The following is a 17,575-nucleotide window of genomic DNA, read 5'->3' as shown; positions in this document are numbered from 1 at the left end:
AAAGAGCAACAAAAATGATTAGGGGTATGGAATGGTTGCCATATGAGGAGAGATTAATAAGACTTCGACTTTTCAGCTTGGAAAAGAGACGACATATCATAAAGGGCTAAAAATCATGACTGGTGTGGAGAAAGTAAATAAGGAAATGTTATTTATGTCTTCTCATAACACAAGAACTGGGGTCACCAAATGAAATTAATAGGCAGCAGGTTTAAAACAAACAAAAGGAAGTATTTTTTCACACAATACAGTCAACCTGTGGAGCATTTGGATGTTGTGAAGGCCAGGACTATATAACAGGGTTCAAAAAAGAACTAGATAAATTCATGGAGATTAGGTCCATCAATGGCTATTAGCCAAGATGGACAGGGGTGGTCCCTAGCCTCTGTTTGCCAGAAGCTGGGAACGGGCAACTGGGGATGGATCACTTGATGATTACATGTTCTGTTCATTCCTTCTGGGGCACTTGGCATTAGCCACTGTCGGAAGATGGGATACTGGGCTAGATGGACCCAGTATGGCCATTCTTATCCCATTACCAATCCACAGGTGGATCTAGATTGGTTCACTCTCCTTAGCAGAGCCTGGGTGCCTGATCCCTCCGAGGGCCAGCCCGTGACATCGCACAATAAAGGCTCATCTAGCATGAGGCTGAATTAAAAAAGGATAATTTCTGAAGAGTACTGAGCACATGTACTCTGAAAAATAAAGCCCCTTTCAGGTTATTCAGGAACGATACCCCAAAATTGAGTCACCCGAAATCATTAGCCACTCTACAAATATTGACCATTAACTTTCTGGGGGAAGGGGGAGAAAGTGCGAAGAAAGGTTGCAGAACAAGTGGCTAACTTATCACGTGACATCATTTTCAAAAGGATTCAAGTTTTAAATTCATTCTACACTGGATTATAACAATTTAAAAACACAAATTGCAAGACAGGTATCCATTGGAGACACTTTAGATCCAATAAGCCTTAAACATATGTTGGATACATTATATTAGAGGCCTTTATGACTGAGACGACCAATTAGCTCAAATAAAATGAAGGATATTTTAGATACATATGAACTCTGGATATTCAATAATTATAAAGTTATCCACATAGCTTCAACATACCGAAACAGTTTTGCTCTTCAGACTTTTTCTTAGCAGCATAATAAAAGCTGTTTTCCCCAGTTGTTGTTTTCCTTCCAGTCCTTTCTCCCACCACATACCACATAATTGCTGGATGGCACCCTGCAGGACTTTTTCAGATTCAGATAATGCATAAAAAATACCTACAACGAGTGCAAAGCAATTATTTACTGCGAGTATAATCAAACTCCTGTGGCACAACAGCCTATTAGCAAGTTTAATCTGTCTCATGATGCCTACCTCAAAGTTCTGCTCTTCCTACGTTGGTGCCCACAATACCAATCACAAAACAGAAAGATAAGTTGTTTGGGTTTACATAAATGGTTCTATTAGGCTCTAAGCTCTTTGTCAGAGTATACTGGCTCAGCAATAATTCAATTGCATAAGATTCACCCATTTTAATAGTGCCAGAGAGATAAAGGTACTTACCTACCTCACCTGGGGTAGTTAGTTATGTTTGTACAGGATTTGGGGGATGAAGATGCACAGCTTAGCCTTGGACACATCTCTAAATTATAACCCTCCACCCCTTTTATTTTTCCAGCACATAGCTAGAATTCTAGATGCCCTACACTTTAAAAAAAAAATACCAATCTCATAGACAGAATTTAAAATCAAACACTCAGTATACTTAGCGCTATATTAGCTTACACAAATGCACTAGAAAACCACAAACCATCAGCAGATGAACGCGTAATTAAATTGGTGATAAATTTATTTTCAGATGGTACCTTGATTCTTGACCAGAATGTCATTGGAGCAACAGTTAAATCTATGTGAACATACTGATACTTCTTAAATAGTAGAGGCACAATTACATTGACCTTCATCTCCTCTTCCATCTTCCTTTGACAACTGTCCCATAGAATGTTGGACATGAATATTTGAAACAATGTATTTAAACTGATAGTTTACTTGTTTTTTAGGGACAGGAGAGTCAACCAACAAGATGTAAAAAAAGAATGACATAAAATTGTTTTTTCTTATGGGATGGATTGTAAACTTATTTTTTGGAGGAAATGAGGAATCCAAATTAGGATATGCAACCCCCTGCCTGCCATCCTTCACAGTAAGCTGTCATAATACATAAGGCCTGCAGGCCAAAACATCAGTGTCTCTGGTACCAAAGTTCACTCTTTTATTCAAACCACAACAAAAACAAGAGGACTCAACCATTAGCAGCAGATCAGTGTATTAAAGTGCTGCCAAAAATCAGCATACTATATAACATTCCACGTTAAGAAAGATACCCACCATTTAATATTAGAGCACATTCTAGAAGAGCTTTGTAGTTTATATTTTCATCTACTACAGGTATCGAAGCAGTAACTACAGTTGTCACCCCTTGGATCACAGCTGTCATTTGTTTCTGAAAGGTAAAAAACAATTCATCTTAAGTAAACTGAAAAATAGTTTTCTTTATAATAACTCGAAAGGCTTCAAAATAGGCTATAATTCTGAAAAAAATAAAGTCTCAGAAAATAAGCAATAGCTACAGAAAATGAGCGTGCATGGTTCAAACAATGTTCTGGACACATATCCACTTGCTTTGTTCAATGTTAAATGGAAACTATCAAGTCAATTATGGCACAATATTCATATCTGCAAAAACCAAAGTTTTTACAAAATTTAAATGCAAACAAAAGGCTTTTGATTTTTATTATCTAATTCCTAATTTAAATTACTAATACAGAATTTTTGTTTGTATTTAAGCCACGAGCCTGGTTTGTAATCCGAACTTCGCAGCATATCCCCATTTGAGAGATAAGAAATTGTATCTACTTAGCAGGGTTGTTTTGTGGATTAATGCATTTATAATTTTAAATTGTTTAAATCCTCAGATGCAATGTGCTATATAAGGTAAAGTGTTATTGTGTTAGTACAGTAGTTCTCCAACTTTTATGATTTGTGGACCACTACATCACACAAGTGCTCTACTACACCTACATAATAACTCCACCTCCACAAGAGGTGTAAGGCTTATGTCCGTGTAGTTAGGGTGACGCAGTGTCAGTGTAGACACTGAGTTAACCAACAGTCAATGTAAGTGTCATTCTTGTCAATTTCACAGCTCCATAGTGGAGATATGAAATTGACAAGAAAAGCTGGCAGTCTTCCTGCTGCAAACACTGAATTTGTAAAAGACTGAATTTGTAATAATATTTAATCAACGAATACAAGGTTAGCGTCACTTAAGTATACCCCAGAAACAGTCAAAACTCCAGATTATAAAGAGAGCAGGAAAAGATTAAAGAGTGTTAACTCTGAAAAACCCCAACTTGTTTTTTGGAAGTTGTACAAACCAATTCTGTGCCATGTCTAAGGAGATGGATCTTCTGCTGGTAGAAGATCCTAATTCAAAGTACTCAGAATCTTGAATAGCACATTGGAAGATTTTTATTTTACCATTTTGGGACTTTCCTCTATTTCCATATCATCATCACTTTCATCTTCAATCCTCTGCCATCCTTCCACTGGGTTCTCTACCAAAATTTGTGTTAATAGATGCATCAGCCTCTCCCATAATACTTCCTTCTGTTTTCTTGGTAATTCCTGAAGCAATTCATTCAGATCAAATGGATCATATGGATCTTTCTGTAAAAAGTGTTCAGAAAACATTACATGGCACAAAATAACAAATTTATTCTGTGTCAGTGTAGTGGTTTACATTGATACAGTCATACTGCAATAAAATAAATGCTTATTTTAAACCAAGCTCCTTTTGCCAAACACTATTATAACTTCTGTGAACCTTTCATATTATACCTAGTAATAAAGGGAAAATTACTTGCTTGAAATTCTGCTTATTTGATGACATCAATTTTAAGGATTCCTGCTTCTAAGTCTTAACGCCTTATCAAAAAAAAAAAAGAACTTACTTAACGCAAAGTCTTTTCATCTTTTGAGGGCAACAGTAAGTGGGATCAATCATAAATAAAGCTAAGTTTTTGTCACAGATATTTTTTCGTAAAAGTCAGGGACAGGTCATGGGAAATAAAAATTCATGGCAGCCTGAAACCTGTCCCTGACTTTCACTAAAAATATCCCTGACAAAAGGGATAGGTAGGTTCAGCACCCATTACTGCTGGGGCTCCCGGGTCCCTCTTCCCCGCGGCTGGGCTGCTGCAGGGTCCCCCAGCCGCCCGCCACTGGGCAGCTACGCAGGATCCCACTGGCCGCCCACCATGGCTGGGCAGCTTGTGCAGGGTTTCCCCCCACCACGTTGGGGGCTAGGAGCTCCAAGGGCAGGCCTGACTAGGAGCTCCAGCCCCAGGGCAGAAAATGTCAAGGAGGTCTATGGAAGCCATACAGTGTAAAATATAGTGGGGAGATTTTATATACACAGAGAACATGAAACAATGGGTGTTACCATACAGACTGTAACAAGAGTGATCTGGAAAGGTGAGCTATTACCAGCAGGAGAGTGCAGGGGAGCGACCCTTTTGTAGTGATAATCAAGGTGGGCCATTTCCAGCAGTTTACAAGAACAGTAGAAGGGGAAATAAACAAGGGGAAATAGTTTTACTTTGTGTAATGACACATCCACTCCCAATCTTTATTCAAGCCTAAATTAATTTTATCCAGTTTGCACATTAATTCCAATTCAGCAGTCTCTCGTTGGAGTCTGTTTTTGAAGTTTCTTTGTTGAAGAATTGCCACTTTTAGGTCTCAAAAACAGACTCCAAGGAGAGACTGCTGAATTGGAATTAAACTCCCCTCCTACTGTTCTTGTAAACGGCTGGAAATGGCCCACCTTGATTATCACTATAAAAGTTCCTCCCCCCCCACGCCCTCCTGCTGGTAATAGCTCACCTTTCCTGATCACTCTTGTTACAGTCTGTATAGTAATACCCATTGTTTCATGTTCTCTGTGTATATAGAAAAGGAGTACTTGTGGCACCTTAGAGACTAACAAATTTATTAGTCTCTAAGGTGCCACAAGTACTCCATTTCTTTTTGCGAATACAGACTAACACGGCTGCTACTCTGAAATCTGTGTATATAAAATCTCCCCACTATATTTTCAACTATATGCATCCGATGAAGTGAGCTGTAGCTCACAAAAGCTTATGCTCAAATAAATTTGTTAGTCTCTAAGGTGCCACAAGTACTCCATCTCATCATGATGTCCTAACAAAATATCAACTGAGCGTTCTGTTGACAAAATTCCTTTCCTCCTCACTGCCCTCAACTGTAACAGGATTTGTTAGCTTCTAAATGCAGGCTAACCAAAATTACCCTGACATAAGGTGTATATTCAAGCTTCAAAAACAAAAACAAAAAAAAAAAAAAGGAGGGGGGGCAAATAATGGTCATTCTCAAAGACCTAACTTTCACACATGCATCATAAAGTTCTTAGATGACCCTCAGTAACAGTCATCCATGTGGGAACTGAATTCACCCAGAACAATTAGCATGACACTGAGCCATAAAGCAACCAGCAGGCTTTAACAACCCGTAAGGACATATTAGAAGAGTACTGAAATGGTAAAACAGGACTATTCCTTGTAGATAGTTAGCAAAACCATGTTAAATAGATTAAAGTGCTTGCCCTGTATCGTTAGATCAAAAGTAGATAATTGTATTTGTCTGTATTTACTTAGATCTTGTTAGAAGTTTAACAATGTGATATAATTTGTAGATGCTAAACTTCTGTTCCTGTCTATAATGTTTCATTATATTAATTCAGAGATCAAAATGAGATATTAACATTTAGATGGAATTTGTGGTGTAATAATATTGTCTTCATTTCTCTTTAAGAAAAGGAGTACTTGTGGCACCTTAGAGACTAACAAATTTATTAGAGCATAAGCTTTCGTGAGCTACAGCTCACTTCATCGGATGCATTTGGTGGAAAAAAAACCATTTCTCTTTGAAATTTGTAGTAAACTACCCGTGAATGGTTTGATTTGCTTTATGCTAATGAAAGCAACTCAATTACCAGTGTATGAACATATTTTAAGGAGTGACCAAGTTGTATATAACACACCAGTGTTTTATAAAACATACATACAATGTAGTTTCTTGATATTATGTCTGCAATAAATCATGTTTCATTTTTGAGTCAGGGTTAAAACAAGCACATTTTCAAAGTAGTGTGAATATAGAACTGTCCAATTCTTTATTAATGGAAATCACATGGGTAAATCTTCATTTGCCATTTTGAAAGTCTACTTCTGATTAAGTTATTTGGCAATTAAGCTTCTCAGTTGAAGACAGTGATTTATGGTATTTGCCATTTGTAATACTTAACTCTAAAGTCTATTTAATAGTTCATATGTATATAATTTGATGAAATTATACTTTGTTTCAGTATCTCTTTATGGAGCTCAGGAATTTATATCTGGCATGGGATCGCAGATAGCTCATATTTCAATTTCACCCGTGGGACAGACTTATATGGAAGGCTCTTATAACAACAGCATATTAGTGAAACTGAGTAGAACGCAGTCTAAGCTTTGCTGAGAAACCGAAGTATCTTGTTGCAAACTATGCAAATAAACATGCTTAAGTCAGTTTCATTGAGATCCCGTAACAGCACATGCTGTATCTTAGCAGATAAAAGAGGACGTACAAAAGGAGATGGGAAGCAAAAAAATACCAGAAGGAGAGAAACAAATTAATTTTAGTATACTGGATTGGTAGCCAGAAGAACTCAGTCTAAGTTGACAATGCATTTTAAGTACTAATTTTTAAATTAATATTTACCACAATAATTATTATAAACATGGTTGCAGTTACTACCATGGAAGATTTTAAAAAAAAAAAAATCTAAGTATTGATCGGTGGGAGGATTTTACTACTATTATCCATATTTATCATTGATTACTTACATGAAGCTGCAAATAATGCACAAACTCTTCAACAGTATCTGTAGATACAACTTGTAGAAATGCTTCACGTCTTCTCATGATTTATTTTTCCAAAGGTGCTTAATTTGTGAAGCTAGGAGAAAAAGAAGTCAGTTATAGAAAAACCCCTTTTTTCAATCAATATATAGTGTAATTTTTCAGATGAAGAGGCATTATAGGTACAAGAGTAAGATTAATAAATTTCTCATCCAAATCATACTCCGTAAGAAACAGATCACATCATTTATTACCCCAAATAGTGGATAGCTTTACTAGCTAATTTTTGGTTAATAATGACATCAACCTTCAGAACCTGTACTTTAAATAAAAAACAAAAACGCTTTAGTAGGTAAGAGATTTTTTTAAAGAAAGTTTAGAAGAACTTAAGCTTGTTTTTTTTTAAAACGAAGATCATTACTTTTTCCACCAAACTCTCCTTTTAGCTAATAACTTAGCATCCCAGACAGCAATATTTACTTACACAAAGCCACGAACAGTGGCAGTTCAAGCTTCTCACCAAATTTTTCAACCTTGACCTAAGGAGCAACACCTAGACCAGCAAGAGGTAAGTAGTGCCCACTTAACCCACAGTTTATACTACAAGATATGCCTACTAGTCCTGTTGCCTGACTTTGATAGGAATGCCTGATTTCTAACAGCTTTTATTGCTATGATGCGAGAGAAAACACAGTTCTCTAAACATATTGAGCCTAGTTCTTGACTACACTTCTCACTAGCGTATTACCCCAGGATCTCTTTGCTGAAGCCCCACATTCATCCTTCATATCTACCTCTGATTACTCTTCTGGATATATGCCATTATGTGCCAGCAATGCCCCTCTGCCATGTACGTTGGCCAAACCAGACAGTCTCTACACAAAAGAATACACAAATCTGACAACAGAATCCCGGTAAGAGAACACTTCAACCTCTCTGGCCGCTCAGTAACAGACTTAAAGGCAATTTTGCAACAGAAAAGCTTCAAAAACAGACTCCAAGGAGAAACTGCTGAGCTTGAATTAATACGCAAACTAGATACTATTAACTTGGGTTTGAATAGAGACTGGGAGTGGCTGGGTCATTACACACATTGAATCTATTTCCCCATGTTAAGTATCCTCACACCTTCTTGTCAACTGTCTAAATGGGCCATCTTGATTATCACTACAAAAGTTTTTTTCCTCCTGCTGATAATAGCTCAACTTAATTAATTAGCCTCTTACAGTTGATGTGGCTACTTCCACCTTTTCATGTTCTCTCTCTCTCCTTACTATATGTTCCATTCTGATGAAGTGGGCTGTAGCCCACGCAAGCTTATGCTCAAATAAATGCGTTAGTCTTGGAAGTGCCACAAGTACTCCTGTTCTTTCTTCTGGATAGTAAGCCTCAAATTTTTCAGGCATTAAAAATAATCAAAACCTTTGGATCAGCTGAATAATTGACATTTGCTTCCATCCTTAAAAACAGGGTAAAAATTTATTACTGATATTTATAACATTACCAGTTCAAACTTGTTTTTGCAAGGTATATTTTTGAAGTTTTGGAGATTTTCTATAGAACTTACCCCAGCAGTAAAACAGCCAAAATATTTGAGTGACACTGCAAGGGAGAAATAATTTTAGATCTCCACAAAAATGTGAGATCTAATGTGAGGAGGGAGCAGAGGAAAGTATTTGTGAATTTTGACAAAAATTCCTCACATTTATATTAATTTGCTGACTGAGCTGGCTAGATTGCAGAAATATTACATTACCCACTCCAGAGATGACATATATTAAATGCCATGGACATATCTGTATTACAAATTTTGACTGATTCAAGTTACATGGGCATATAGCTGTCAAAGTTCGTATTTCTTTCATTTGTGTGTATACTTGGCTGCTTGTGAGGGGCTGTACATACTTACCAAAAGTGCATGAAATAATCAGTTTCAGAGTAGCAGCCGTGTTAGTCTGTATTCGCAAAAAGAAAAGGAGTACTTGTGGCACCTTAGAAACTAACAAATTTATTAGAGCATAAGCTTTCGTGAGCTACAGCTCACTTCATCGGATGCATTTGGTGGAAAAAGCAGAGGAGAGATTTATATACACACACACAGAGAACATGAAACAATGGGTTTATCATGCACACTGTAAGGAGAGTGATCACTTAAGATAAGCCATCACCAGCAGCGGGGGGGGAAGGAGGAATCCAACTATACTCTTAGCCCAGCAGAAGAATCTGTCCTATCTCGGGGCCTCTCCTTTTGCCCCTCCACCCCCACGAACATGATACAGTTCTGTGGTGACCTAGAATCCTATTTTCGATGTCTCAGACTCAAGGAATATTTCCAAGACACCTCTGACCAACATATTAACCCACAGAGACCTTCCTGCCAACACTACAAAAAGAAGGATTCTGGGTGGACTCCTCCTGAAGGTCGAAACAGCAGCCTGGATTTCTACATAGACTGCTTCCGCCGACGTGCACGAGCTGAAATTGTGGAAAAGCAGCATCGCTTACCCCATAACCTCAGCCATGCAGAACGCAGTGCCATCCACAGCCTCAGAAACAACTCTGACATCATAATCAAAAAGGCTGACAAAGGAGGTGCTGTCGTCATCATGAATAGGTCGGAATATGAACAAGAGGCTACTAGGCAGCTCTCCAACACCACTCTCTACAAGCCATTACCCTCTGATCCCACTGAGAGTTACCAAAAGAAACTACAGCATTTGCTCAAGAAACTCCCTGAAAAAGCACAAGAACAAATCCGCACAGACACACCCCTAGAACCCCGACCTGGGGTATTCTATCTGCTACCCAAGATCCATAAACCTGGAAATCCTGGACGCCCCATCATCTCAGGCATGGCACCCTGAAAGCAGGATTGTCTGGCTATGTAGACTCCCTCCTCAGGCCCTTCGTTACCAGCACTCCCAGCTATCTTCGAGACACCACTAACTTCCTGAGGAAACTACAGTCCATTGGTGATCTTCCTAAAAACACCATCCTAGCCACTATGGATGTAGAAGCCCTCTACACCAACGTTCCACACAAAGATGGACTACAGGCCATCAGGAACAGTATCCCCGATAATGTCACGGCTAACCTGGTGGCTGAACTTTGTGACTTTGTCCTCACCCATAACTATTTCACATTTGGAGACAATGTATACCTTCAAATCAGAGGCACTGCGATGGGTACCCGCATGGCCCCACAGTATGCCAACATTTTTATGGCTGACTTAGAACAACGCTTCCTCAGCTCTCGTCTCCTAATGCCCCTCCTCTACTTGCGCTACATTGATGACATCTTCATCATCTGGACCCATAGAAAAGAAGCCCTTGAGGAATTCCACCATGATTTCAACAATTTCCATCCCACCATCAACCTCAGCCTGGACCAGTCCACACAAGAGATCCACTTCCTGGACACTATGGTGCTAATAAGCGAGGGTCACATAAACACCACCCTATATCGGAAACCTACTGACCGCTATTCCTACCTACATGCCTCTAGCTTTCATCCAGATCACATCACACGATCCATTGTCTACAGTCAAGCTCTACGATATAACTGCATTTGCTCCAACCCCTCAGACAGAGATAAACACCTACAAGATTTCTATCATGCATTCTTACAACTACAATACCCACCTGCTGAAGTGAAGAAACAGATTGACAGAGCCAGAAGAGTACCCAGAAGTCACCTACTACAGGACAGGCCCAACAAAGAAAATAACAGAACGCCACTAGCCATCATCTTCAGCCCCCAACTAAAACCTCTCCAACGCATCATCAAGGATCTACAACCTATCCTGAAGGACGACCCATCACTCTCACAGATCTTGGGAGAGAGGCCAGTCCTTGCTTACAGACAGCCCCCCAATCTGAAGCAAATACTCACCAGCAACCACACAACCGAACCACTAACCCAGGAACCTATCCTTGCAACAAAGCCCGTTGCCAACTCTGTTCACATATCTATTCAGGGGACATCATCATAGGGCCTAATCACATCAGCCACACTATCAGAGGCCCGTTCACCTGCGCATCTACCAATGTGATATATGCCATCACGTGCCAGCAATGCCCCTCTGCCATGTACATTGGTCAAACTGGACAGTTTCTATGTAAAAGAATAAATGGACACAAATCAGACATCAAGAATTATAACATTCAAAAACCAGTTGGAGAGCACTTCAATCTCTCTGGTCACTCAATTACAGACCTGAGGGTGGCTATCCTTCAACAAAAAAGCTTCAAAAACAGACTCCAAGGAGAGACTGCTGAATTGGAATTAATTTGCAAACTGGATACAATTAACTTAGGCTTGAATAGAGACTGGGAATGGATGAGTCATTACACAAAGTAAAACTATTTCCTCATGGTATTTCTCCCACCCCCCACTGTTCCTTAGATGTTCTTGTTAACTGCTGGAAATGGCCTACCTTGCTTGTCACCATGAAAGGTTTTCCTCCTCCCCCCCCCCCCGCTGCTGGTGATGGCTCATCTTAAGTGATCACTCTCCTTACAGTGTGTATGATAAACCCATTGTTCCATGTTCTCTCTGTGTGTGTGTGTGTGTGTGTGTGTGTGTGTGTATAAATCTCCCCTCTTTTTTTTTTCCACCAAATGCATCCGATGAAGTGAGCTGTAGCTCATGAAAGCTTATGCTCAAATAAATTTGTTAGTCTTTAAGGTGCCACAAGTACTCCTTTTCTTTTTGCCAATACAGACTAACACGGCTGCTACTCTGAAATCCATAATTAGCTTTGCACTCTCTGCTAATTTCTGAAGCTCATTAGAGGTTAATTGTTTGTGGCAAAAAAAATAATTTTGGAAGCTGTAATAAGTTTAAAATGGGGTGCAGAGTTGAGTGTCAAGGTGCCTTTTCAGTAAGAAAACAAGACATTTCCCACTTTTCACGTTTACCTCTTTACATTGTAATTCTCCCTTTTACATAACTACCTACAAGATTCAGCTCCATTCTACCATCAATAATACTTATACCTGAGGCATGTTATTGTCATCATTTACCTACCCATCCCACCTTTATTCTCCTCTACATAATTTGCAAATATTTATTGTAAATCTTCCATCAACTTTGGTGGCTGAAACATCAAACTTTCTGATACAGAAAAAACAGGAGAAAAAAAAATCAGTAGTTTGTTGTATTTTTTTAATTAGCTCCTCCCTTTTATGTTTTTAATTGAGGAATAGTAAGTGGGTACAAAGGTGTAACAATGTATATACCAAGTTAATGAGCAAAGGCCTATGGCTATAAAACTCAAGCTGCAACAATAAAATCATATGCCAGTGCAGGAAGCGTGTGAGAAAAAGTGAGGTGGGAATTAAACAGAAGTTGACATTTCAGTTGCTAGTCATACATAAGCCAGGTTTTACTTAACAAGTGATAACACAAATAACGTGTTGCAATGGTGTAATTGAAGTATATTCCATTTACAAAGCCCTTCATCAAAAGAACTTGTAGAAACGGTGGAGAAGTAAAAAAAAAATCTTATTTTATTCTCTAGACCTGTCCCCAAGACCCAGTGTAGTACGATTGGTACTTGCAGCATACATAAGGGTTTTGCCCAGTTAATGGTACAGGTCCTGTGGGTGACTATTTCATAGTCTGGAATCAGAGGTTTCGGAGTAGCCGCCGTGTTAGTCTGTATTGGCAAAAAGAAAAGGAGGACTTGTGGCCCCTTAGAGACTCACAAATTTATTTGAGCATAAGCTTTCGTGAGCTACAGCTCGCTTCATCGGATGCATTTCAGTGGGATGAATCCTCTCCCCTGGTTTTTCTGTTGTTAATGGCGTCCGACTGCTCGGTGAGATTTAACAGCCTGGGAGTTTGAGAGGCAGGTCGCCTCAGGAAGAAGCCAGGCCACGTCTGCAAGCTGGGGCAGAGTAGCGCTGCCCCGCAGCCCGGCCTACGCTGCCCTTAGGGGCACCTCTTCTCTGAGGCGCGGGAGGACTGGGAAACCAGGCACCCGACGATACGGAGAGCCGCCGCCGCCGCCGCCCGCGCTCCCTCCCTCCCTCCCCCCGCACCCCACCGCTCCCGAGCGCCTGCCGCCCCGCACTCTCTCACACAGCCGTGACAGAACCAACCTCCCGCTGCCCCGGCCAGCCCCGACGCTGATAGGCAGCGGCACCATTCCTCAGCCGGCCCCGCAGCCAGGAACCCCGGACTCACATCGGCCCCAGCCGCGAGGCAGGCAGGCTCGCTCTCCCCGTTTCGAATTCTCCCGCGGTGCGGCGGCCGTTAACCGCCAACGCCCCTTACGCAAGCGCCGCCACGCAGCCGGGCGCGCGGGGAAGTGCGAGCGCGCCCCCGTCGCCTCCACGTCCACCCACTCTGCACCACAAAGGGTGTGGTGCGGCGCGCGCGCGAGCGCCGCGGCCGTTGAAGGGCGGAGCTGGCTGGGGAGGGGTTGCCGCCGCTCGAGCTGGGAGGGGATACGGCTGCCCTCGCCTGCCGGTCGGCGGGGATTGCGCCTCAGCAAGGCCCCTTGGAGGCGAGCAACGTCCCTTTGGACTCGAGCAGCTCCCCGCGTGCCCCCACGCACTTTCCCTCAGCGCCCCCGACCCGCGGCGGGTCCTCCACACACACACCCCAGCTCAGATTTCACGGCCTGACCTCGGCTCCCCAGGCTGTCAGGAAGCCGCCTCTGAGGCAGAGGATCCCGGGGGTCAGGCTGTTGCTGCCCGGGGCCGAATTATTTAACAGTCGCTCAGCCCCAGCCCCAATCAGCTGGCAGGGCCAGCCGCTGCTGTCTGATGGCAGCATGGATGTTCCCTAAGAGCCCATCTCCCGCTGCATGCAGGAACTGCTGTGGCCTATGGGGTCCAGCCCCAGAGCTGGGACCCCAGCAGTTTCATAGCACTTGCAGAATGGGATAGGTCAATGCCCTTACACATTTGGGTTCTGTAATCTGTACAGGGGGGCAGGCCTCAAAAATCACAAGATTAGCTTCAAAATCATGATTTTTTTTTTTTTTACATAACAAATTTGGGGTTCTTTTAATTTACCTTTGGTCTCAGGGCCTGCTGCCAGCCAAGGAGCACGTGCGTTATAGCTTTAAGCTTTTTCTTTCTGCAACCTCAAGGCCTTACTTTTTAAGAACAGCCGCTGCTGAGCTGTCTGGGAGTTAAGGCTTTAAGTGAAATGTCAAATATCATGAGACAAAAACATGAGAGTTGGCACTGCCAGTGGTCTCTACCCGTTTGTCCTTTGCTTCCCGAAAGAGAGGGGCTTCCTTGCTCTACATCTTCTCCAGCTGAAGATAGTGTAGCAATTGCTGGGGGTTGCCCCTGCCCCTGGAATTAATTTATAACCTAAACCACAAAGAGGCAGTGGAGAACATGGTTTCGAATTCTCTGGAGAAGAATGTTGCTGCAGCCATCACTGATATGCAGCCACCTCTGTAAAGGATACAGAATACAGTCCCTTGAAAGGCCATACCACAGCAATTTGCGAGTTAGTATATAAGACAATGGGACAGGAGGTTTTGATTCTAATCCTGGTCTTGCCACTTGCCTAGGCAAGTCCCATTTCTCTGTGTCTCAGGCCTGGTCTACACTATAAAGTTAAATCAATGTCATCATCGGCAATCCCTCAATTCAAGGATGATCTCTACCACAGATTTACATATGGGTCCTGAGATGACTCAGGAGTCCGATCCTGGAATCACAGATCTGCCTGCAGTGGGTAGAGACGTTTCCTGGTGGGTCAGCTGCCTGCTCAGAGAAAGTTCTCTCTTTTTCCTTCCTTCTCTCTCTCATTTCAGCTTGAAGGGCAAGACGCTTCTCCTCGAAGCGAGCTACTGCCTGATGGAGATGTGGCACCATTGAGGTCAGTTGGTTGCTTGCTCTTCCCAGCTTGTCATGTCAACATCAGTTGTCTTGAGATACGCTTTCAGTGCGTCTTTGTAGCGTTTCCTCTGACACCACAGGATCTCTGACTATGGGGGAGCTGAGAGTAGAAGACTTGTTTTGGGAAGTGAGAGTGTGGCTTCCACACACGATGTCCAGCCCAGCTGAGTTGGTGCATGAGGATGATTGCTTCAATGCTGCTGACATTGGCTTCAGTGTCCTGGATGCTGGCATTAGTATAATGATCTTTCTACTTTATGCAAAATACCTTCCAGAGACTTCGTTGGTGGTACCTCTCAGACTCTTGAGGTGCTGTCGATAGGTCACCCAGGTTTCGCATCCATAAAGGAGTGTATGAATAACAGTTGCCTTCTAGACCTGCATCTTGGTATCCTGCCATAGATCATGGTCCATGAAAATGAGTCAGAGCAATTTCCCAAATGACGCACTTGCACACTGGGTCCTGTGCTGGATCTCACTGTCGATTTTTGCATTTTGAGAAAGTTGGCTACCAAGAAAACAGAAGTGCTCACTCGACTGTCTCCAAAGTCTGTCTCTTGATGGTGATTTGTGTTGAGTCATGTGCAAGACCTAAAGCAGGCTGATGGAGCATTTTAGTCTTTTCAATATTTGGAAGACATAGGTCAATGTAAGCTGCCTTGAGTCGACCTAGTTGTGCATGTGTTTACACTTAAATTTGTCTCCCACTGATGTAAGTGCCCCATTATGCTGACATAGTAACACCAGCTCCCTGAGCAGCATTGAGTCATGACTGATGTACAGAGGTTGACATAGCACAAGTGTAGACATTGCATTTACCTGTGTTGATCCTAACAGTCCTTCAGCAGCTGTCCCACACTACCTGACACTGACTGCTTTGTTCACAATTGTTAACTCCACTACTCTGTGCGAGGTGGTGTCAGGAAATAAATCAGGGGAGACACGGCCGTCCGACCGATAGATGGCTGGCACAAACAGGACAACACAGGAGTGCTTTCACTTAAAGCTAAACTTTACTTAGTCTCAAGCACTTATACATACGTTCGCAAGAGGTAAGCAAAACACCCCCAACCCTTGATAATTACCAAAGCTGAGTGTGGCTCTTGAGTGGCACAGCCGCAGCCTGTCTGCTGCTGGGAAACACAAGATGCATCCAGAGAGAGAGAGAGTCCAGTCCTGAAGAGTCCCCCTACCTCAACTTTTCCCCCTTATTTATACATGAGTAATAGATTGACATGTCCCTTAAAGCAAACTTAAGTAAGCAGTTTCAATGGTCATGCGAGAGGTTCCTTCTGATTATCGATTAACCAGGTGTGGGTTTTTCCAGAGTTTGCAGCCTTCCTGCAATAGACATTCCTGGGGCACATCCTGCTCTTCTAAGATGCATGTATCAGCAACTTCAACACAATTCTTATCAGGAAGGACGAGGGGTCAAGCTGCCCTTTCTGAGGGACCCAATCTCCCCCACCCCCACCCCCACCTGCCTTGGTTAAGCAAAGCCTGCTGACTTAGCTAATTTACAGCCTGCTGACTTGGCTGCTTTTAGCAATAAGCCATAGTGGTTTCAGGCAATTTAATGGTTTGCCAAAGTCTCTCCATATAGAGGGACCAGGAGCAGTGCCACATGTAAGCCAAGGAACTGTGGCATGCATACAAGAAGGCTAACAACTGATCTGGTGTCAAGCTGCAGACCTGCTGCTTTTGCAAAGAGCTGCATGCCATATTTGGCAGAGATCCCACCACGATCCCACACACCACTGTGGATACCTCTGAGAAACCCAAGTTATGTCCCTGCTGTGAACAGTGAGGAGGTGGAAGTGGAAGAGGATTATGGGGGATGGGTAACAGGGGGTCCAGCTGTGCAGCAAATTAAGACCTGTTTTTAACTCCACCATAGTCCAGTCCATCCCTGCAGTCAAGCATGGGGGGAATGAAGTCAGGTAAGTGTATAAATAAATTTCCCATTACAGTGATGGCACTCTCAATTTAGAAGGACACACCTATTGACTTTTCACTAATTTACTCTTACTAGAAGTGGTACAACAAAGATCTGTGCTTTTCATTCCCCTTTAGAGTTAGATTTGGGGGGCAATAGCATGTGGAGTAGTTTATTTATGTGCATAGGGATGTCCCTTGAATCCTCCTGAGAGATCTTAATGAAACTTCCATGAAGGTACACTGCAATCCTCTCCTGAAGATTTCTAGGAATGGCAGCCTTATTTCTTCATGGTATTTCAGCCATGGTAGGACACTTTCCCACACCCATCGGTGATAACTTTGGCAGGTACCAATGCCATAAAGAGGCAAAGTGCACACAGGCCTGACACCAGCAGCAGTTGTGCTCTCTCTGTCTTTATTACCCTCATGAATGAGATATCACCTAAAACCACCACCACTTGTGGAAAATGGTTCCAGTCTTCAGTGCCAGTGCCCTATATTCAGTTTTATGTAACTGAGCAATTCCCTTCTCGTTTCCTCCACCACAGAGGGTCATACTCATCCTGGCTTGAGCTGAGAGTTGAACCGGGCACAAGCACTCCAAAGCAGAAGTGTCAATAAGTGTTTCTTGTTTAACACTTTAGGGGAGCAAGGAAAGGGGGGGAGTTCTGAATCTTAAGTTTCACTTTCTGTTCCTACTATATTGACAATGGTGTTTTATTGCAGCCTTGAGGTATTCCCACGCCACACCAGCAGAATGACTGATCCAGATGAGGAGGAGGAAA

At 42.3% G+C, this 17,575-nt stretch overlaps 1 protein-coding gene across 2 annotated transcripts in view; it reads right to left on the bottom strand.

Annotated features, from left to right (window-relative positions):
- The window catches only part of NCAPG2 (non-SMC condensin II complex subunit G2), a 119,460-nt gene extending 105,682 nt beyond the window's left edge, over window positions 1-13,778 (bottom strand). The window contains exons 1-5 of one of the 2 annotated variants that reach the window (XM_038391915.2): window positions 13,174-13,778; window positions 6,970-7,081; window positions 3,542-3,730; window positions 2,390-2,504; window positions 1,118-1,278 (exon numbers count right to left, since the gene is read on the bottom strand). In XM_038391915.2, the coding sequence (XP_038247843.1) occupies window positions 1,118-1,278; window positions 2,390-2,504; window positions 3,542-3,730; window positions 6,970-7,047 (543 nt within the window). In that variant the 5' untranslated portion in view covers window positions 7,048-7,081; window positions 13,174-13,778. Of the gene's footprint in view, window positions 1-1,117; window positions 1,279-2,389; window positions 2,505-3,541; window positions 3,731-6,969; window positions 7,082-13,088 lie in introns of both variants that reach the window. The other variant, XM_038391916.2, reaches the window with a different exon arrangement.
- Between the last annotated feature and the right edge of the window lie 3,797 nt (window positions 13,779-17,575).

The sequence above is a fragment of the Dermochelys coriacea genome, chromosome 2, assembly GCF_009764565.3.
Source record: "Dermochelys coriacea isolate rDerCor1 chromosome 2, rDerCor1.pri.v4, whole genome shotgun sequence".
NCBI lineage: Eukaryota > Metazoa > Chordata > Testudines > Dermochelyidae > Dermochelys > Dermochelys coriacea.
This window is presented reverse-complemented; position numbering and strand designations above follow the sequence as displayed.